Source organism: Penicillium malachiteum (genome assembly GCF_028827825.1).
Source record: "Penicillium malachiteum strain IBT 17515 chromosome Unknown utg000001l:1.0-8184562.0:1.0-8186909.0, whole genome shotgun sequence".
NCBI lineage: Eukaryota > Fungi > Ascomycota > Eurotiomycetes > Eurotiales > Aspergillaceae > Penicillium > Penicillium malachiteum.
In genome coordinates, this window is record NW_026643094.1 from 3,525,701 (window position 1) to 3,547,145 (window position 21,445).

A 21,445-nucleotide genomic window follows, 5' to 3' on the forward strand; every position below is an offset into this window, starting at 1 on the left:
CAGATGAGTTCCAGGGCGCCAGTTCGCGCGCACTCTCTCCTAGGTGGTTGGGTACAGGCTGCCCTGCGCGTATCAACATATTGATCTACGGCGTCAATACCAATACTCTCTGTTGCACTATTCAGGTAGTCCCGATTTGACAGACCGGCGTTTCATTACTTCGGCCTGTGAAGGACGATTCTAGAAGGTACTTATGGGCTATTCAGGATGAAACGGATAAAGGTATAGGGTTCCGAGGAATATCACACCGACTAAAGTCCAGAGAGAGGGTTTTTCTCTGTGAGCACGAGAAAAGTGACGCGACCTGATGAACATCCGATGGCCAACTTGGTTGCGAATACAGCAAAAAGAGAGGAACTGACCGGTCGATATTCGGTAGGCAACCACAGAAGGTTGAGTCCATTGAAAGTAATCCAACAAGAGTCATCACTTAAGCCATATCGATCTCGCCCAGGCAGTGAGATTAGGCAGTGAGATTCGGGTATGGGATTTAGGCATGGTAGTAGCAATTGAAGATACGTCAAATGTGCCAATACTCGTGTGTAGACGATTCGAATCAAGTTCATCGAAATAAAGGAAGTCGATGGGACCACTAAGAATAATTGACAAGCTCTAAAAAGCGGTCTGATCCCAGATTCTGACTGTCTTATCATCAGACGCCGATGCGAGTCGGCTTCCATCTGGCGACCAGACAATCAAAATGACCGAGTCACTGTGACCCTCAAGAGTCAACAATCTCTGACCGGTAGTCGGATCCCAAATCCTGATTGTCTTATCATCAGACGCTGATGCGACTCTGCTTCCATCTGGCGACCAGGCAATTGAGCGGACCAGACCGCTATGTCCCTCGAAAGAAGACACGCTCTGGCCGGTGGCTGAATCCCAGATCGTAATTGTTTTACTACCGGATGCTAATGCAAGTCGCTTCCCATCTTGCGACCAGGTAATGAAGGTAACCCAGTCCCAGTACCCTTTGAGAGTTGACATAGTCTTGCCGGTGGCCAGATGCCAGATTCTCACTGTCTTATCGAAAGACGCCGATGCTAGTCGGCTTCCATCGTGCGACCAGGCAATCGAGAATACCGGACCACTATGCCCTTTGAGAGTTAATATGCTCTGACCGGTAGTTGGATCCCATATTCTAACGGTTTTCTTATCGGATGCTGATGCGAGCCGGCTTCCATCTGGTGACCAGCTGTCCTTGACAGCTTGACTGCTGTCAAACTCCTCCCTCACGTGCTTGCGAAGATCGTATAGTAGCCGGCTGTATGTGTTCGTCACGTTCCTCTTGAGCTTTTCGAGTCGATCTAATCCTTTGCGACTGTTTTTGCCACATTCGTCGAGTTTCCGAGCGAAGCTATCACGTTTGTATATCGCAGCTTGCAGCTCCGGAATCATTTCAACACTCGCTTTCTGGTCATTAGTAAGCTCGCGAGGCCGTCGGGTGTCGACCTATCTCCCCATACAGATGACCACTCTTATCATCGCTAAGTTGGGCTTGAGCCCTCTCATCATAGCCTGTATATCTATGCCGATACGACGCGGAAGATAATGATTCAAAAAAGTTTAAATACTTATATGTTTCATGATCAAGTTTTGTTGTGCATCGCTTACAAGCCCTTGACATTCTTAGCCTATTTTTTTTCTTAACTCCTAACAAATTTCAAGGGACAAGTAACTTACTACTCTGATTCAGGATTGTTCCGCCACTGTATCGGTTGCAATGCATGTATAGGTTCGGAAAGCCAGCAATCTCACCAAATGTTTGATACTACTTGCTTAAAGCTGAAGTCGAGATTGGCTGATCCCGAATAACGTGAATGGTACCGCGGCTTGCTTAAACCTTGCAGAATACATAATGATTTGATTTCTCTGATTTCAGCGGTAATGGCAGCTGCTATCGGCCATCTTCTAGCCAAAGCCTTCTCAAGTCGTCCTGGGATTTTATTCCAGGCGCGCGGAAGGCATTGTCGTTGAAAAGAATGCCAAGTAAAAATTCATAAGGGCTCAAAATAAGCGACGGATCGTAAATGATCTCGGGAATGACAAAAGTATTTCTGCTCAATATTAGTCATCTCTACTTCCAAGTGGTTTCTACTTAATGAGAAATTACCCTTGTGTCACCCCAAGATGCTTCTTAGCAAATTTGTAGGTAATTTCAAGCAAAATTTGCGGTGGTCCTCCCTTTGGATCCCGTTGGATTGAGCACTGCAGATGTTTGTATTGGAGCTTTCTCATTGCGCTGATCCGATTCACCGTAAAGTAAGCCATAAGATTGTAGAGACATTGCTACATTCGTTGGAGGCCAATATAGAACCGTTTGTCCATTGTGCGGAGAACCATTTCCTGCAAAAGGACCACATCCTTAATATATATTGGTGGTTTCTCCTTTTCGTCCGTAATCAACCCCTTATGTTTTACGATCTTTCGGATACTCTTTTTGCAATCATTTCGTTAGTAAGAGGTATACCACAGGGAATTTCCAGCCGAACCTTTCTTATTCTTCGTCCCAGCTCAGCGGACATTAGGTCCTCATTTGCTTTCTTGTAATGGCGAAGAAACATCTTCCAGTATGTGTCAAGAGTACTAGCTTTTTTTATACCCTTATTCCGTCGTCCGTTCCTACCGTGCTTGACTCGAAAACACCAGTAGAGAAACTTGGTGAATTCTCTCTTTCCTGCTGCGCGGAGAGCATTTTGAGGGTCCTTCCATTTCAAGTCAAAAGATGAATGGTTTGCTTTATGTTGTTTGCGGCAGAATCTATGTAGAAATAAGACAAAGAGCTTCAAAAAACATCGATGGTTTTAATTCACTTACCGTTCCCAAAGACCCTTCATAAACGTAATTTGGGTCTTCGTGCCATCAGCATAGCCATCACTGTCACTATCAGACGAAATATCATCCGACTCAATATTTGGATCGGTGGAGGAATCCCCTCCGCCCGTATCGCTTGCGCTTGAGTCAATTCCCTCTCGGTAGTTCCGTTCTTGAACAGTTCTCACGCCCTCCAGCCATTTTTTGGATCTGATCTTCTTCTTCGGCCTCTTGTGGACAGCTTGACCACTGTCATTCTCGGATTCGCTGCTGGTGCAAGTTGACGACCCTTGGCTGCGCTGCCGTTTCTTGGCGGGGAAGACGAGAGATTTCTTACGGATCGATACAGAGGACTCCGGGGTTGAGATATCAGTTTCTGAGTCAGCGTCGCTTGCCTCCGACTCTGTCCAAAATCGTTGAGAGCAGTCACTCTCAGAGTCATGCCGGTTTCGACGCTTCGTCATACCGCCTGTCTATGAATCCGAGATCAACAAGAGAAAAATGTAGGCAAGATTGAGTGGTATAGACAGGTAGAATTTGAATAATCGGGGGTGGGGTTTAATCATGTTCAGTTCAAGTGAGGCCGGGCGGCGAGAGCAATTTATAACGTCCAGCGGAAGTAGGTCGCAAAGGCCACGGTTTTTCCCACCATGGCGGGAGGTGTCGACCGGCAGGTCCACATTACAGGGGTGCGGAAGGTGAGCCGGGGGTGAGTGGTGGGTGAGACAAGTTCACGGCCGCGTTGTGTGCAGCGAATCGCCGACGTGTGATGGGCTCCTGAGCGAGACGCCCGTCGCCCTGAGCGCTGCACCAGGTGGGTCAATCTGCATCGGCAGGTGCGTGGATGAGTTGGCGTGGGGCCGTGGAATGAAGCCCGGGGGCCGGCAACGCCAACTTCGGCGTCATCTGACGCTGTTTCTGGCAGCTTCGGACGAATTCGAAATTTACACATAGTAGAACGATCAATTTTCTGAATTTGAACATTTAGAGACGAAATGCTGCCCCGAGGTCCATTATATAGAAGATCCCCACAATTATCCCGATCGAGATCACTTCATCTGCGTCATAATGATAGAATTCAAACTCAAGCGGTGCCATCCGGCATCTGGGGAAAGCTTGAAAGATATCACTTCAGATGTGAAGAGCTACTAATACTCAATCAAATACCTTATGAGCCTCTCGGACTGCCAATTGAAATAACTCAGACTCTCCCAATCGATTCCGCTGGAAACTTGAAGCTTCCCTTATGATCTACTAGTTTAATATCCAGAACAACATTGAACCATCCTGACTTGAACATGTGCGACGTCCCTTTTTTCCCAATCTTCCCAATCTGTTTCCAATGTGGCACCGATCAGAATCCATGCCATTGTAAAGTTGTTGGACCGACGCTTGGTAAGAGGCTACCGAACAGATCTATCTCCGATAAAGACTTATATCTGACGATTTAGGATTTTGTTCTACTATTCTCGCGGCTGTATGTTCAAGTTGAACTGAAATCTTGGATCGCATCATCGTAACTGATACCATTTAGGTGATTTGTTGGCCTGCTTCTATTTTCTGTGGTTGTGGGTGTACGCAGACTGGTCGAGAGTATGACTTCCTATTCGATTTTCTTGAATGAGTACTAATGTAGTTCATGATTTTAGTATGCTGGGCTTTCCGGTTAAATTGAATGGGCAAGTCAGTAATGCTATACCTTTTTGATGGTGGAATTGGGACAGCTGCACAACATTTGAACATGCATGTGCACATGCCAGTGTGTGAAAGACCACGGGCAGCACTGGAGCCTGAGTTCCAAGGTTCAATGTTATACTAAACTTGAGATGCTTCAAAGGTGGTGTCTGGGATTGGACTTGACATCGACTTGAAGCACTTGAGTGCTTTAAAACTTGAATCTTTACATTTACATAATACCTAGTACATAGTACCAGATACGCATACGACAGACTGGAACGTGCGGCAATATCATCTTAAGATGTACTCCTGAATGGAATAAGGACAATATCATAATGTAAATGTTCATTCAACGGGGACATATCAGAGGTCATTAGAGCAGGACTTGCTGGAGTACAATGCGACAAGAGGGGCAAATAGGTATCCAGGTAAAAACATTCAAGCGAAAACAAATCAAACCATCGCAATCCCTCCAAATGAGAAAGAAAATGAAAAAGGAAAAGGGTAGATAGGAACACGCATGTTCAGGAGACTGTCGCTAACAAATTGTCGCAAGATGGCACATCTACTTGAGCTTCTCCTTCAGCTTGCTAAAGAATCCACTCAAGCGATGCTTCTTCTTCTGTTCCTTACTAGTGGTATGGGTGCTCTCAGCAGGCTTGGAGGTGCTCACTTCCTTTGCGGGAACAGGCTCTGCAGCGGGAGTCGCAGTCGGCTGGGCCTGGGTCTCAGCCGCCTTCGGCTCAGAGGTAGGTGGAGCGGAGGTAGGTGCTGCATGTCCTGGAGGAGGGCTCGAGGTCGGGGACACATTGGCGGAGTCAAAGCCACCGGTACTCAAAACAGCTGCAGTGGCGCCAGCAGTGGTCGCGCCGGGCGCTTTCGCGGTCTGGGTGGCGGTCTCGGTGGGCGCAGGGGTTCCAGCGGACTCATCAATATCGACCTTCTTCTGAAGCTCTTGCTCGACATCCTTCTTCTCCTCCACCGCCTCCTTGTTAGCTGTCGCCTCGGGATCCCGATGGGCCTCGGCGATCGAGTCCTTCACCACAGCTGGGACTTCGTCTACAGGCGCAGTGCCATTGGTCTGGTTGGCTATGTCCTTCTCTAAGGGAACTTGCGCGGCCAGGGCAGCGGTGGTGGAGCCTGGTGCGGCAGATTGAATGGTGTAGTCGTGATCAGCCATGGCGGCCTGCTGGGCAGGACCTCCAGCGTGGTTTAACTCTTCTGCAGTTGTAGCCGCGCGCTGAGCAGGTCCACCCATAGGTAGACTGGATTCGGGGATGGTGGTCTTGGATACAGGGGGCAGAGAGAATGCGCTGGGTCCGGCTGTGTCACTTTGAGTACCGGCGCTACCAAGGGGTACGCTGTCACCCTTTTCATAAGACGCCTGATCCAGTTTCACGGTCGACTCGACGGTATTGCCATGGATCGTGCTGGGATCTGGGACCTTCTCTCCAGGGTTCAGCTTGATTGGGTTCCCGATACCACCCGAGGCTGGGATTGGATTGACAGAGAGTATTTTGTCGGACTCCTGTCCCGGAGTGTCGGGGAATGCGCCCGGGAGACTGCCATTCACTTGCTCTCTAGTGGGCAGTTCTTTGGGTACGTTAGCCGCGAGGGCTGCGGTCGTAGAGTCAGGGGTTACGCCAGACATGGCTGCAGTGGCGGCAGTGGGTTCAATCTGGTTGGAGGGATCAAAATCGGTGTTGTTTTGGGTCTGAGTCGGGGGAGTTTGGGTCTGGATCTCTTCTGGGAGTAAGACGTTGTTGATGTTATCTGAACCGTCGTCCTCTTCGCGTACTTTCTTATCGGTAGTCCAAGTGCCGTCGACAACAAACTTGTAAAACAAAGTCAGTACCCCTCTCTCTCACTTCTTAGTGTGACGTGCTTCAACTGGTTCTTATAGTTGAAAGGAACAAAGCGAATGACGTCAGTGGTGAGGAAAGGCGTCATACAAAGCCTAGGTTGGAAGCCTGAGGCAGGGACGCTCACCGCAACGTTTGAACTATCTACGGCTGCGGCGCAAATCCCTAGAAAACTTGGAGAAAAAAGATAAAAAAAGATGGAAAAAATACCTTGTATTGAATTTTCTCCTTAATCGGAAGAGAAACCTCCTTTGCGAAAATGTCGCCCACCCGGTCCAGTTTCACCGTCTTACCCCAATCATCGAAAGTGCCGGTTACGAACACCTCGTTCGCTGTATAAGGCCTTTATGCAAATGCGAGGAACCGTCCAGTCAGCGATCCAATTCCGGATAGTAATATGTCTGTGCCACGGGTGGTGTAGGGGTGTTGGGGCAGAGAATAAAGAACTCGAGCTCTCCGCATTAGAGTGGACACCCGCGCTTCCGATCAGAACGAGTAAAATGGATTGAAAGACTCACCATTGGAACGTGTAACTGCCCATTGCGATGCTTGTCACGAGGAACAGATCACCGGAAAGGAATCAAAGAAGCTGAAGGAAGAGAGGGAAAAGGGAGAAAACCTTGAACAGGGCGCTTCCAAGCTTCTCCAAGGCTAAATCCGAGTGGGGTATGACACAGACCAAGTGTCAGGGTCAGCCCGGTCTAGTCGGGGCTCTCAGAGTCTCAGGTATGCAAGTGTAAGTCACTGGCAGTTCAAATGTGAGAGCTGCATGGAAATGAGATTATATTTGCAGTTCAAGTTCAAAATTATCTTGAACTTCTTATACTCCAGCTCTATAACTCCTCATAACTATGCATATGCTGATACTACCACACTATCTATCATATCGGAGAGTCCCACTAGAACCATGGTTGGGCATTAGTCCTATCTTCTAGACCGACATTTACAAATGTAGAAGATTAGCGAACTCTCTTAACTTATACAATTTATTATTATATTTTGTAGCATAATACATAAATAAAAATGTCTAACTCCTGTTCGTTTCCTAATGAACTGAGTCACGGGATGTTCGTGTTTGACCCCTTATGATCGACAAAAGTACTCCATATGGGGATACATTTCATACTAGTTAATACTTATAGTATTTATACTAAATTATACTAGTGATATTTTATTCTTATATTATTAATTTACTATCAAAGACTAATTGCTAATAGTAGATATAGATAATTCTAAATAAATGTCCTCCGTACTTCGTACTCGTAGAGCACTTGAGTACTTCAAGTCCTTGAGTACTGTAGAATGTCCCGCAAACGGCGACATCTGGAGAATAAAGAATTAAGAGGGAATAGGAAATCCAATCATATTCAATCTTTGTCTTTATAATCCACCATTCAAAGTATCTTTAAGTGGACCTACACTATATTCCACTATATAATACATTATTTACAAATGGATGACTTCAAGAGTCAGATGGTCCCATTTGCCACCCCATGTCCCACTGTGGCGACAATGCAGTGATCACCTTCGTTTCTAGAAGACACCTGGAACATACCTTCTTTTTTTCCTTCTTTTTTTTCCTCGTATTATTTCTTTTGGTCTCTTCCTTGAATTGTCCATTTTTGATCCCTTTTTTTATGTCTCGGATTTAGAACCGTGAAAAGATCTTGATTCAAATTTATCCATTGAATCATTTTTCTTTTCCATTTACTTGTTGGAACCAAAGGAAACAAGAGTGACGTCGATCATAAAAAAGGTGATCGACGGGGAAAGCTCAGACCAACTCTCCCTCCTTTTACCCCTCCTTCTCTCTTCCCTTTCCTCTTTTTAATCCTCTTCCAATTGATTTGCACGAGACCTGGGCTGCTCGGCTCGGTCCCAGTTAGATCTCCATTTTCCCATTTCTTTGGCGCCACTTTGTCTTCCCCTGCTTTCCCACCCCATAGTCTAGGTGAGTCAGTCATCTTCCATAATCCATGTCTTGCATGAAAGACCCCCCCTTCCCGAGACCTTCTTCGTGGAGAGACATGGTCTGGGACAATCATTTCACTCCACCTTCTCCAATTAAGACTCTTGCTTGATCCCCACCCTCCCGTCTAGCTGGGGGATTGCCCCTCCTACTGGTCACTCACCATTCTCTTTTTTCTTTCTGCAACTTTCCCTCCTCCAGCTTCTCCTCCAGCTTCTCCTCCCGCTTCTCCTCCTTCCCCATATATATTGGTCGTAGTAGTTCCTTTCATTCTAACTATTTGTCTGGACAACAGTAGACACCTGTCATTCACATTCTACTGGCCCCTTTTGTCACACCTTTCTCTCTCCAAACCTACATATTCCAGCTTCACCGTGGCCGGAGCGGCGGCCTCTCCGGCCTTGATCACCCATCCAGTCATGGCACACAATTCATTCCCGGGGTCCAACCCATTCGTCAACACCAGCGCCAAACGTGATAAATCTCCCAACATTCACCAAATCACGGAGGAGGAGGAATATGAGGTGACGTCACCAACTGACATGACCTTTCGACAGGCCAACGTTGGTAGCATTCAAGGGACAATCCTTTTCGGAGAGAACGCAGGAAGCGCAGGAACTGAAGGTGGAACACAGGGCTTTGGAGGTTCGCTGTTCGGTCGGGGGAGCCCCTTTGACTCGGGTCCTGGATCGGGCGCGGGTAATCCGGGTGAGGATGAGGCTGGAGCTCTCCCGCCGGGCCCCGCAGGTCAAGGCTTCCCCAGCAATTATGCGCTGGGTCGTCGCACCTCCGTGTCTGCAGAGTCCTTGAACCCCACGTCCGCTGGAACTGATAGTTGGTCACCCCCAAACCATCCTAAGACGGATGAGCAACTGGCACGACTGAGGACTGCGGTCAGTGGAAATTTCTTGTTTTCACACCTTGACGATGAGCAGTTCAAGACCGTGTTGAGCGCACTCGTTGAAAAGCCCATCCCCGCGAAAGACATCAAAGTGATATCTCAGGGAGACGCGGGCGACTATTTCTACATCGTGGAGAAGGGCCAATTTGATATTTATATTCACCCCTCTGGCTCGGTGCAACCCGGTCTCGATGGCCTGGGAAACAAGGTCAGCAGTACTGGACCTGGTGGCTCCTTTGGTGAGCTTGCTCTAATGTACAATGCGCCACGTGCCGCGACGGTTATCTCTACAGAGGCCAAGAGCACACTTTGGGCGTTGGATCGCATCACCTTCCGTCGAATTCTGATGGACTCGGCTTTCCAGCGGCGTCGTATGTATGAGGCATTCTTGGAGGAGGTCCCTCTTCTCTCGTCCCTCAAGCCATATGAGCGGTCGAAGATTGCTGATGCCCTGGATACTATCAAATACCCCGCTGGTTCCACTATCATCAACGAGGGTGACCCTGGCGATGCATTCTATCTCTTGGAGTCCGGCGAGGCTGAGGCGTTCAAGAACGGAGTTTCGGTTAAGAATTACCACCGGGGCGACTACTTTGGTGAATTGGCTCTATTGGACGACAAGCCGCGTGCGGCAAGTATCGTCACAAAAACTGAAGTGAAGGTGGCGCGTTTGGGTCGTGATGGGTTTAAGAGACTGTTAGGACCCGTGGAGGATATCATGCGTCGGGCTGATTATCAGGTGGATGCGGCCAAGTCTTCCGTTTCTTCATGAATGTGATACGATACGATGAAATCCAAATAGGAGATGGACCTGGAGCTCTATGATGTGAGACTGGGTGTGATACAATTATTGTTGTTTCTTTTATTATTTCACCTAAAATCCCAGCTATTCTTTTAGCCGTGGTTCCATCCCTTCCGCATTCCCTGTGTTCTTTTCTCCTTTTTTTTCGTCCGTGTGTTTTTGCTGCTCTATGACTCTCTCTATATTCCCACCTTTCTCGACATTCCTTACGACTTCGTGTATCTACAAATTCTTGTCTCTTTTACCCGCGGCGCGGTTCCCGACATAGGTACCTACTATCGTCCTTGTCATACTATTTGCTGTGTCACTTGAATCCTTCAAGTTACCAAGTGCTTTTTACTCTATATTGATAGGGCAGAGCAATTGACTAGAAATCTCTCATCTTTTTTTTAATTCATACAAATTCTCTCGTATAACCTTTCAAGGTTAAATGCATGCCCGGATATAAAAACCATCCCATAACGCCAATACAATACACTCCGAGCCAACCTCCCAGGAGACTATTAAATGCAATACATATATGTCCTTTCCTTATTATACCCTATCCTCTTTCATTGAATCGTAGAATTCAAACGCAACTCAGACAGGGTCACTGCGTGATGATGCAAAATCCCCCCTTGACAACAGTGACGATCCGTTCTTGACTCGAATTCACCGTTTCCTCCAATATCGTTGTCCCCATACCATGACTAAGCTTCTTGCTTCTCACACTCTTAGTTCGATTCGCAAGTTCGTGTGGTGTATCGCCCGTTGAGATCTTATATCGTGATCCATTACTCGATCCGAATCGTCGGAAAAATGGTAACGGTCGGAGAGAGGAGAGCGAACCGGCGACGAGACCAATGTTGAATTCAATGGCCATCCAGTATAAAGAAGAAGCGGAGTCGTCTATGAAAAACATAAATTAGTTCAAGTTTCATCCAATTGAGATTTTGAGGTGAGAGTTTCTTACAGGTAAGATCTTCTGTGCCGTGGCGTAGATAATCCAGTGTGCTAAAGCGCACAAGAGGAGCGATACATGCAATTATACCTGGTCTCAATTAGCTTAGCTTGAGATAAACTCAATCTTGGACGCACCTGATCCGAAAATAAACATTAAAGCGACGATTTTTCTGGTAGGCATGTTTAATCCACAGAGGACTACCATCGGCGAGATGAGAATGATGACATCCGAAACGAAGATGAGCACGGCTTGGTATAGTGTGATTTGGTATAACTTGAATTGCGAATAACAATTTCCGGTAACGCTTGTATCGTAGGCCGCTCTATGATATTGAGTAGGTAAGCTTGATGAAATTCTTGTGGAATTGAAGTGTTTATTTACCTTGCTGGATCGCATTGAAAGGCCAGAACGAATGAGCCAGAGATTGAGAATAGAACTTGGAAGATCATTAAGCCTAACGTGAGCCAGTTCATCCAAGCTGGTAGATTCTGTTAGCGTGAATCCTGGAGATCCAGTGGATTGTGAAGAACATACCTTTAACGAAGATTCGTCGGAGAAAGATCAGTAAGCTCATCTTTACGGACAGTGACGCGTAGAGGTAGAGGCACATTGCCACATAATAAAGCTATTTCAAGGTCATTAGCAATGTTTTCGATGGATCATGAATCAATCATCTTGTGTACCTTGAGCCAAATTGCTTGATCCTTTTCAGAGACATTTGTATAGTGTCGTCCTTCTCCATAATAGACAATGGCAACTCCTAGACCATTAAAGATCTGGGTAATGACCTATTAAAATGTCAAGTTAATACTACCCATAGTTGATCCGAGCTTGAAGGGTCCATATGACCTACCAACAAAATACAGACGGCGATATCATCAGCTCCAAATGTCCTAACCACTTTGGCCCTTGCATAGAGCTGAAAGATAGATTAATATAAGTCTTCACATCTTCGAGCCCCACGAGTGGAGAACCTACTTACTCTCAGTCCACAAACAATCAACGATAGAATTCCCGTGCCAATGATCAAGCCATATGTGAGTGATTGACGATGTCGCTCCTCCGATGTGAGAGGTATCGCCATGGTGACTTGAAGAGAATGTCAGAAATCTCCCGTCAAGGGGATAACTGCATTCAAATTAAAAGTTTGAAAAAAAGCCACGAGGTGCGGAGCCCCTAGGTGGGAAAAAACTGCGACACAGGACGTTTTATGAACTGGAGGATATGCCCATTTCCCCGGGACTGCATTTTTCCTTTTCGCCTCTTTTTTTCTTCTCTATTTCTGTTTAGATCAAATCTCCTCCCATCTAGGCCAATGCAGATCAAAGCTCAATGGCCTTCAATATCTTAAATTTGTTCGAGAACGTTGAATAGGTGTCGATCCTCATTTGTTTTGACGGTGACCACTGTGGAGTCGTGTGCCCTGGAAGTGGTCGCCGCTGGGAACAATTCAGCCCACTAGGACCGAGAGTCTGGTGCAGTTTCACTACTCCATGTTAAGAATAGTATTGTAGTATGAAGTACACAATAGCTTTGTAGAATTGATAATAAGGTTCACATGTGCAAGTTCGGCTAGAACAAGGCTATTATATTGTGAATACATAGTACCTGCAAAGTATTTCTATGGAGTCAAGTTCAATGTTCAGAAAGGGGGATGTCAAAACTTGAAGTACAAATGCAAATGCACAAATTGAGTTTATGAACGTGGATAATGACCCTCTAATGACCATGTTTGGATTAGTGCAACGCTCAAGTGCTGTTGGTATGCGCGGCATTCAATCTCCACTTTTCTTTTCTTCTCTAATGACCGAACTCAAGCCAAAACTAAACCTATTTAGTGCTACTTCAAAAGAGAAAAAAAAAATCAACATCAACCTGGACAATTGCCGAAATCTCAAAGAGGTAAATAAAGGGGCATGGGAAACAAATTAGTTAAGGGGTATAAACTACTCCGCTAATAAGTAGAAATCATTTAATCCCCGTATGCTCAGGCATTGAGTACTATATTTATAATTTATTGATAATCCTCAAAACTTTAAGCCTCGCTTCAAGTTCAAGTTCGACATCTGGAACTTCAGGGTCTTCGATTCCACAGTTACGGTGTAATTCTCGATTATGGCTTCCAATCAAGAAACAAGTCAATTCAAGGTCCTCATCGCGGGTGGTAGCCTCGTGGGTCTCGGTCTGGCCTTGGCTTTTGAACGTGCGGATGTCAATTATGAATTGTTTGAGAAAGGTGATTTTGCGCCTCAACTAGGAGCTTCTATTGGACTGCATCCACACACTATTCGCATTCTAGAGCAGTTGGGTGTTTGGAAAGACATTGAGGAACAAGTTGTGCCTCTTCAAGATCGGAATCATTATGATGAGAAGGGTTACTGCTTTGAGGAATCCCATGTGATAGCTCGCATTCAGGATGTGTAAGTCAGAAATTCTCTGTCACCGGGAGATCAGATTGATCTTTGTTTCTCTGAGGCTCCATGGTTTTCCTTCCTCACTTTTCATCCAACACCTTTTCTTTCTCAGAGGGGGATAAATGGGATGAATGTAGTAATGGGATGGGAGTTCACATCGAAGCAAATAATGATTATTGAACCAATATTCTAATAACCTGTCTCGTCAACCTTGTATAGCCTCAAACGTCCTATTATTTTTGTGGAGCGATGCAAGGCATTGGAAGTCTTACATAACAACGTCAAAGACAAGTCCAAGCTTCATGCTCAGACTGCTGTCGTGGGATATGAAGAAACTGCAGATCGGGTTACCATCACCACTGAGGATGGCGAGCAGCATGAAGGCAGCATTTTGATCGGTGCAGATGGAATCCACAGTAAAGTGAGAAAACTTATGGCCGATAAGATCAGCGTCACAGACCAATCCCTCGCTAAGGAAATCAATGAAGGTGGGTTTAAGTATTTCCTTTTTCCTCTATTCTCTGCTCTCATGTTCTGTATCACTGACAACTCTCCAAACCCAGCTTTCACAAGTGAATATAACTGTATCTTTGCTGTCTCTCGCAATGATACTGAAGCGCAGCAATTCTTGCCCGATGCTATGGTTCATAACGTCTATTATGATGGCTATTCAGCGATTGCGGCTGCAGGTGTGCATGGACTTGTATTTTGGTTCCTTTTCGTCAAGAGTGACAGTCTCACAAGAACCCCGAACTGTCCCCGTTTTACAGATGAGGATGCAGAGGCATACATTGAAAAGTATGGAAGCTCTGCTGTGGGTCCCGGTTATACCGTGAAAAATCTTTGGGATGCACGCGTCAAGGCCACAATGGTACCTTTGGAAGAAGGTGTCATCAAGCAGTGGACTCATAACCGAGTAGTCTTGATGGGTGACGCAGTTCATAAGGTAAGAATCGCCTACCAGGTATTACTGAATCGGACAAGATCGTTGAATTAAATTTTTTATGACAGGCCACAATCAACCCTGGCTTGGGTGGTAACCTGGGCTATGAAGGAATTGCTCGTTTCACCAATGGTCTTGTACCATTACTTAAGGAAACTCCCTCGCCATCCCTTGAGCAACTGACCGAGGTTTTCAACCAATATGTCGCTGGTCAAAAGCCTCGAGCCCACACTGTTGTGAATAATTCCGGTCAGATCACGCGTTATGAGGCGCAGTCGAGCTGGACTCTCAGATTTGCATCTCGTTATATCGTCCCTTGGGTTAGTGACGGACTCAAGGCAAAGCTGTATGCCGCTTTCTCGAACGGGGGTCCTTGGTTGAGTTATCTCCCATTACCAGCGACAGACCCAGAGGGACTGAAGCTTCCTAATTAGGACTATAGGGGTATTTCTGTATAGTAGGTTATTATGTTGAGAATATGAAGCGTTTGTTCATCTTTGCAGCATTTTCTTCCTGCAGGGAATCCAAGTTGTAAATACTCACTCTCACTGACACACATATTGCCACATGTGTTGCAGAATAATTAGATGTTGCATAAATTTGAACTTGAAATTGTTGAAGTGCCCAATAAAAATTCAGATGACAATACAGCCACCAAAGTTGAACTATGAGTTCACTCATTCCAAGATTTGAATAATCTGGTAAAACCGAGCTCAATCGCTCCACTTGCACCACAATATTAGAGTGTCGAATATTATCCGTCCTGTGAATGGAAAGGTTGTGACCTGGGCACTCGCGTTGTTCAGACAATAATCTTAGTCATAGGTTTATGTCGAGTAAGGTCTTTGTGATAATAGTACTTGTTGAAGGTGGAAATTTGTTGATAATGGTAATGGAATTGAGTCCGAGTCTCTCTTAGTGCTAAGATAAAGCTACCAGTAGTTTCTGAATGGTCAAGTAACAGAAAGGATGAGCCATGAAGCAGGCGCTATGACACGATGCCCCTGCCCAGGTGATCAAAGTCATACCATTGTAATGCCATACCAATCACACCCCAAGCCTGTGATCCTGAAAACTATCCTCTCGCCTTTCAGAAGCAGCAATACTTGCAAAACGATCTGCTTCTCGGTTCTCCAATCTGCTAACGCGCCAGAATTCCATTTTCATGCCATATGTGTGCCACCGTTCAACTTCACCGAGAAGGCACGCCCAAAGGTCTTGATTCATGACTGGCGATCCATCATTTAATCTCCACCCACGTGGGATCCAGTTTCGTAGCCCTGTAGTAATGCCCTCGACTACATACTCTGAGTCAGTTGCAATGACCATTCTGTTGAACCGTCCAACACGCCAGTCGCAAAACCGAGAAGCTGCAAGAACAGCACGGAGCTCTGCCCTATTGCTCGTTTGTCTGTGATATTCGCCAGTTGGTCCCTTATTTTCAAGGGGAAATCGCGCGCAGGTAGGCTCGTATGAATTTTGCTCAGCCTTTCCAAAAACAAATGCACAGCCGGCTCTTGCGTTCGGGGCCCCGTTGTTAAGACACGCACCATCAGTGTACAGTATGAAGGTTTTGTGTAAGTCGCGGTGAACGAGTCGCTTGGCTGGGACACATTTATCAATGGTGTAGGGCTTGAAAAGAGACGCTGGATCCTGGTAAGGAGGGATGAATTTTTCGGGGAAGATACATCCAGTGCCAAACCACAGACTGTCAAAAGTTCGAGGAGGCAGAGTGAAGCTGTTGAAAACGCCAGCTTGAACAAATCCTGATGCTACTGTCCCGTACGGTGGTAGGTTGGAATAATGTCGACGATTATCGTTGCTCATCGCTGGATCGGTGTCAGCCAAATCTCCCTCACTGTTCCTTGACTCTCAATTTTCTCCTATGAAATTTAAAGAGCTGTATACTTACTGCAGACCAATAAATCGTGTGCGCCACGAAGAAAGCGGACCTTTGGAAGGTGTATTTGAAGAATCAACTTGATGTGTTGGAAGTGGGAGAGTGTGTAGAATGTAATGAGATTGAGAACTCAGAGAACGTGAGCTTCAGGGTTGAAGTTCATGGGTACCTGCCTAGTAGAGTAGTGTGAGTGTGAGTGTGAGTGTGAGTGTGAGATAACTCTTCCAGGCAATTGCGACCTGCTCCCTCACGTGTTCCATGAGCATCATCCTTCGTCCCTTCCTTATCTGTATAGTGAGGCCTATTTGACCGCCTAGAAAACCAGGTAGTATATTGGGATAACCTTACCTGACTCTTATAACACCAGGTCCAATGACCCGATCCTCTTTTTGTGTACGTGTCGACTATCAAAGAATGAGAAACTGGAGGCAAGCATGATCTAGCCTGAGTATATTCTTATGATAAAGCTCAGAAAACAATGACTCGTGACCTGAGCAAAGCAGTACAATTCTAAGAGCATGAAGTCTCATAACCTATTCTTAAAACTATTCATCTATGGTTGCTTCACAGCTGACCCGGTCCACGAGCAGAGCCCTGTTGCACATGAACTAAGTCAAGAAGCTGCTTTAGTGCATGAACACTGCCCTTTGTCTCTACATCCACCTCATTACCTCGAATAACATCCAATAACTGCGCCCTTGTGAGAACCATGGAAAGGTCAGCGACCATCTCCTGTGCATTCCGCAGCTGGTGTGATGTCTGCAACAGCCGCCTCGTCAGAACACCATTGTTCACAATGATTCTCCACTTTTGCTTCACATCCATCACATCAAAGTCGATTACAAACGAAGACTCGGCAGCTTTCTCTCCATTCAACATCACAGACAGAATCTCAAACCACTGATCGATACTAAGTTGATCACCCAGCGCTGTCCGTCCACCGGCGATGGTACCAGGAGCTTTTCCTGTGCGAAGCTCTTGGGCGCTGGTCAAATAAAAGTTGCGCCAAGTTGCATTCTCTGCACCGAATCCCAGAGCTTCATAGGCCGAGGCTAGAAGAATCTTGGCGCGGGGGCTTGGAGATTCGGGGTCTGACGCCACAGCGTGTGCTAGAAGAGTTACCGCAAACCGGCTATCCCCCTTCTGGATGAAGGTTTCGGCCTTGTCGCAAAGACCATCAACACCGCCAAAACATTCAACATAGCGCTGTCCTTCTTCGATTGGGGGGTACTGCCACAGGTGTTCGGGGCGTCCATCGAACCAGGTCATGTATTTTTGATAAATTCCCTGTCGAAATCGATGTCAGTATTGGAAAGCACTATAATTTTGTGAGCGGATAATAACAATATACCTTGACATTATGGCTCAGCGATCCATAGTAGCCTCTGCAATGCCAGGCCCGATTGATAGCTGGTGGTAATTCCATAGTTTCGGCAATCTCAACACCAGTCTTTCCCAAATTCATCAATCGCACTGTTTGGTCATGCATATACCCATATAAGTCTCGTTGCTCCTCTAGGCGGGTCACCAGCTCTTTCTGACCCCACGTCGGCCAGTTATGACTACCAAAAACGACATCTGAATCATATCCAAACATCACAATTGCCTCATCCAGGTATCCCGACCACGCCTTCGAATCGCGCACCTGGGCGCCTCGCAATGTAACAATATTGTGCATGCAGTTTGTCGCTGTTTCGGGGATACAGAGAGCCCTGAAATCAGGAAAGTGAAAGTTGATCTCCGCTGGAGCTTCGGAACCGGGTACCATCTGGAAAACGATCTTAACACCATCAATGACATGGGTTTCGCCAGTCTCCTGGATCAGGAGATTCGGCGGGATCAAACTGGTAGTTCCAACACTAGATCCCATTCCAAGACCAGTACCGATCTGGCCCGTTGGACTCCGAGGCAGCGCATTACCATACATGCGTGCGCCGCGCATGCGCATGGCTGGACCGGCAAGAATGCTCTCGCTCATAATAGCCTCGAGGAAGCCCTCGGGTGCAATAATGGGAATTTCTGTGTCTGCGTCGATCACTCCCGCAGCTCCCATATAGTGGTCGCCGTGGGAATGGGAATAGATCATACCGGTGACCTTCCGGCCGTGGCCGCGGTGCTTTTGGTAGAGGGCGAGGCCGGCAGCGGCGCATTCGCAGGAAACGAGCGGGTCGATAATAATGATTCCTTCTTTTCCTTCGACAATGGTCATGTTTGACAAGTCATATGCGCGGACATGGTAGATGCCCTCGCAAATTTCGTACAGGCCGTGCTTGGAGTTCAATTGACCCTGTCGCCAGAGGCTCGGGTTCGCGGTGGAGGGGCATTCACCCTTCATAAAGTCCCATGCGTTGATATCCCACACCACCTTTCCACTCTCATTCTTAATGATGCCGTCATCGAGCGCAGCAATGAATCCTCTGTCTGTTGCTTCAAAATCCGCCGTATCTTCGAAGGAAGGGTTTGCTGTCATGGTGAAAGTTGGTTCAAAGTTCCGATTATGATTATAGCTTGATAACAAAGGCAGCAAAGGGGAGGGTAAGAGAATGAGAAGGCAAAGAAAAACACAATGGGAATTGTGAGCTTGATTAAAATAATTAAAATAATTGAAAACTATCTCCGAGTACGGAGCATACAAATCCAAGTATGCCGACGTGGGGCTCAATTACTCGGAGTCTCGGACGGACCAAGCTACTAGTAGATTAGATGCCCACGTTTCGTGGCACGTTGCCGATAACCTTATAAGTTTAGTCGCGATTGGCTTGAACGGAATTAATCCGAGGAAAGCCTTATCTGACTGAGGTTTAGAATCTTCCAGTTTCAAGTTTCGGCTATGGTAATATAAGTAAAATGATTCTATGATAATACCGGCTATTGTAAAAGAACAAAAACTGAATCCCTTCGCGGATTCAATTGATTTCAAGATTCCCATTAAATTTTCATATCCATGGATGTTTCATAACTGGCCTGATCCAAGTGGATAAAAGAAGAAAGAATGCATAGAGTAGATCTAGTCCCATCTTGACGACATAGAGCTTCCCGCTCACGCCATAAGACGCAATCCCGAGCTCAGCAAGCGTGAACAACAACTAGGCCCTTTTAGGACCGAAGAACTAAATTACGTATCGGCAAACATAAGACCTGCCAAACTAACATAAAAATGTTTAATATAATGAAACTGTTAATTTTGTCTTACACATCTCGATCGCATTCATGGGTTCCAAAACAGACACCAAGGTTGATACAGAACAGCCCTTACCGGCGTTGTCAGAGTGCCAAACCTTCAACGAGGATGAAAAGGTTTCGTATCTGATTCAACAGGATCCAGACGTAGATGATGAATACAATGTGCCAGAGCAGCGAAAAATCATTCATAAGGTCGATCGACGACTCCTGATTCTCTTGGGATGTATGCAAGCCGTGTCGTTCTTGGACAGAGCGAACATCGCCAATGCTGCTGTGGCTGGGTAAGACTATTGTCTGCTCCCTGAGCTCGAGTATAAAATACTAAACGAAGATCACATAGAATGGAAGAAGCGTTGGGACTGGAGATTGGAAACCGCTACGTGAGTATCTTCCCAATCTGTTGCTATTCATTTGACGTGCCTCGACTGACCTGAACTTCGATCCAAACAGTCCATAGTCTTGATCGTCTTCTATCCTCTTTATATTTGTCTCCAATTTCCAGCATCGATACTTGTTCGTAAAGTCGGCCCGCGCATCTTCTTATCGACAATTGTTCTTCTTTGGGGAATCGTTATGATTGTAAGATGATACACCCGACATGTCATTGATCCAACAGGACTAATATCCCGAAGTGTTTTGCTTTTGCCAAATCATGGAAAATCCTGATTCTCCTGCGTATACTTGTTGGAGGTCTGGAAGCTGGTTGCTTTCCAAGCCAATACTATCTCATATCCTCGTGGTACTCACGCTGTTCGTCTAACCCGTCCATCTCAGACATTCAATGGAATCGTCCGAAATCAGAGCTAACAACCGATAGATGATCTGTACAAGCGAACTTCCATATTTTACCTCATCGGTGTCCTAGGTTCTGCACTCTCCGGAGTACTGGCCCTGGGATTCTCCAAGATGGATGGTCTCAGTGGTCGCGCCGGCTGGCAGTGGATCTTCATCATGGAGGGCATTATCACTTGCTTGATTGGTGTGGCTGGCTATATCTTCATGGTCAACTTCCCAGAACAAGCCCCCGAGGCTTGGGGGGTTCCTCACAGAGAATGAGAGCGCCTATATCATCAGACGGATTAATCGCGATCGCCAAGATGCCGATCTAGACAATTTCTCATTCCGGAAATTCCTTAAGCCCGCTTTAGATGCTAAGGTTTGGGCCTTTGCTATGATTTTCTTGTGAGTCGGTAATCGATGTTCAGCCATATCCCCCATTTACTAATGTGGGTACCAATAGATGCACCACGATGCAGGCGTACTCAATTGGATATTTCCTCCCCGTCATTCTCGAGACAAAAATGGGATACTCGACCTCTCAAACTCAAGGCCTAAGCACCCCTCCCTATATTATCGGTATGATCCTCATGTTCGTCCAAGGATGGCTTAGTGACAAGATCCGCCTTCGATATCCGTTCTTATATTTTAATGCCATCATTAACATCGTCGGACTGTGCCTCATGGTTTGGGCATCTTCGGCTGGTGTGGAGTACTTTGGTGCAATCCTAGTGACAGCTGGTAGCAGCGCCAACTTGCCGACTGTTATGGTGTTCCAGTCGAACAATATCCGTGGTGCATGGAAGCGAGCCTTCTGTAGCGCTAGTATGATTGGTTTGGGAGGTACGGGTGGTATTGTTGGAAGCCTGGTTTTCCGATCTCAGGATGCGCCGAAGTATCTTCCAGGAATTTATACTTGTTTGACGTAGGTTCTTCCTCATACTGAGCTCGAAATTTCTTTTCATACTAATTTGGACTGCAGTGCAAACGGCCTTATCGTTGCGATTACCACAGTTACAGTGGTGTATTTCCTGATGCAAAACAAACTGGCCGACAAAGGTCTGGCTATCATTGAGAGACTCCCGAGCTTTCGCTATACTCTGTGAGACTACCGTCACCGATTTGTAAATATGATGAATATATGACACTTGATTTCTCTGCAGACTTAGAGATTTGAGCTACCTGACTAGTAAAAGACTACATGTCGTACTGAAATGCTCAATTGTTAACCGATCATTCGTAAAAGCTCATATCACCCTA

The 21,445-nt window shown here is 46.3% G+C and overlaps 8 protein-coding genes across 8 annotated transcripts; 3 read left to right on the top strand and 5 right to left on the bottom strand.

The window, feature by feature from the left end:
* Positions 1 to 612: 612 nt before the first annotated feature.
* N7483_001331 (WD40 repeat domain-containing protein) lies at positions 613 to 3,278 on the bottom strand (the record flags this gene model as incomplete). The annotated part of the gene is made up of 3 exons (XM_057084768.1): positions 613 to 1,409; positions 2,627 to 2,760; positions 2,818 to 3,278. 3 exons carry the CDS (start codon positions 3,276 to 3,278, stop codon positions 613 to 615), a joined length of 1,392 nt encoding a protein of 463 aa, XP_056950917.1.
* Positions 3,279 to 5,056: 1,778 nt separating this feature from the next.
* Positions 5,057 to 6,894, bottom strand: N7483_001332 (carbohydrate-binding module family 48 protein; the record flags this gene model as incomplete). The annotated part of the gene is made up of 3 exons (XM_057084769.1): positions 5,057 to 6,325; positions 6,564 to 6,696; positions 6,872 to 6,894. The coding sequence occupies 3 exons, from the start codon at positions 6,892 to 6,894 to the stop codon at positions 5,057 to 5,059; spliced, it is 1,425 nt and encodes a 474-aa protein (XP_056950918.1).
* A 1,847-nt stretch (positions 6,895 to 8,741) lies between these two features.
* Positions 8,742 to 9,995, top strand: N7483_001333 (cyclic nucleotide-binding domain-containing protein; the record flags this gene model as incomplete). The annotated part of the gene is made up of 1 exon (XM_057084770.1): positions 8,742 to 9,995. One exon carries the CDS (start codon positions 8,742 to 8,744, stop codon positions 9,993 to 9,995), a length of 1,254 nt encoding a protein of 417 aa, XP_056950919.1.
* A 619-nt stretch (positions 9,996 to 10,614) lies between these two features.
* On the bottom strand, positions 10,615 to 12,052 carry N7483_001334 (uncharacterized protein; the record flags this gene model as incomplete). The annotated part of the gene is made up of 8 exons (XM_057084771.1): positions 10,615 to 10,913; positions 10,978 to 11,055; positions 11,103 to 11,290; positions 11,350 to 11,446; positions 11,503 to 11,593; positions 11,652 to 11,756; positions 11,822 to 11,887; positions 11,951 to 12,052. 8 exons carry the CDS (start codon positions 12,050 to 12,052, stop codon positions 10,615 to 10,617), a joined length of 1,026 nt encoding a protein of 341 aa, XP_056950920.1.
* Positions 12,053 to 13,083: 1,031 nt separating this feature from the next.
* On the top strand, positions 13,084 to 14,759 carry N7483_001335 (FAD-dependent oxidoreductase; the record flags this gene model as incomplete). Its single annotated transcript, XM_057084772.1, has 3 exons — positions 13,084 to 13,388; positions 13,602 to 14,328; positions 14,394 to 14,759. The coding sequence occupies 3 exons, from the start codon at positions 13,084 to 13,086 to the stop codon at positions 14,757 to 14,759; spliced, it is 1,398 nt and encodes a 465-aa protein (XP_056950921.1).
* Positions 14,760 to 15,372: 613 nt separating this feature from the next.
* Positions 15,373 to 16,152, bottom strand: N7483_001336 (ribonuclease H-like protein; the record flags this gene model as incomplete). The annotated part of the gene is made up of 1 exon (XM_057084773.1): positions 15,373 to 16,152. One exon carries the CDS (start codon positions 16,150 to 16,152, stop codon positions 15,373 to 15,375), a length of 780 nt encoding a protein of 259 aa, XP_056950922.1.
* Positions 16,153 to 16,789: 637 nt separating this feature from the next.
* N7483_001337 (alkyl/aryl-sulfatase) lies at positions 16,790 to 18,695 on the bottom strand (the record flags this gene model as incomplete). Its single annotated transcript, XM_057084774.1, has 2 exons — positions 16,790 to 17,512; positions 17,577 to 18,695. 2 exons carry the CDS (start codon positions 18,693 to 18,695, stop codon positions 16,790 to 16,792), a joined length of 1,842 nt encoding a protein of 613 aa, XP_056950923.1.
* A 740-nt stretch (positions 18,696 to 19,435) lies between these two features.
* N7483_001338 (uncharacterized protein) lies at positions 19,436 to 21,291 on the top strand (the record flags this gene model as incomplete). Its single annotated transcript, XM_057084775.1, has 8 exons — positions 19,436 to 19,689; positions 19,749 to 19,788; positions 19,859 to 19,987; positions 20,041 to 20,158; positions 20,226 to 20,387; positions 20,458 to 20,590; positions 20,649 to 21,110; positions 21,168 to 21,291. The coding sequence occupies 8 exons, from the start codon at positions 19,436 to 19,438 to the stop codon at positions 21,289 to 21,291; spliced, it is 1,422 nt and encodes a 473-aa protein (XP_056950924.1).
* Positions 21,292 to 21,445: the final 154 nt, after the last annotated feature.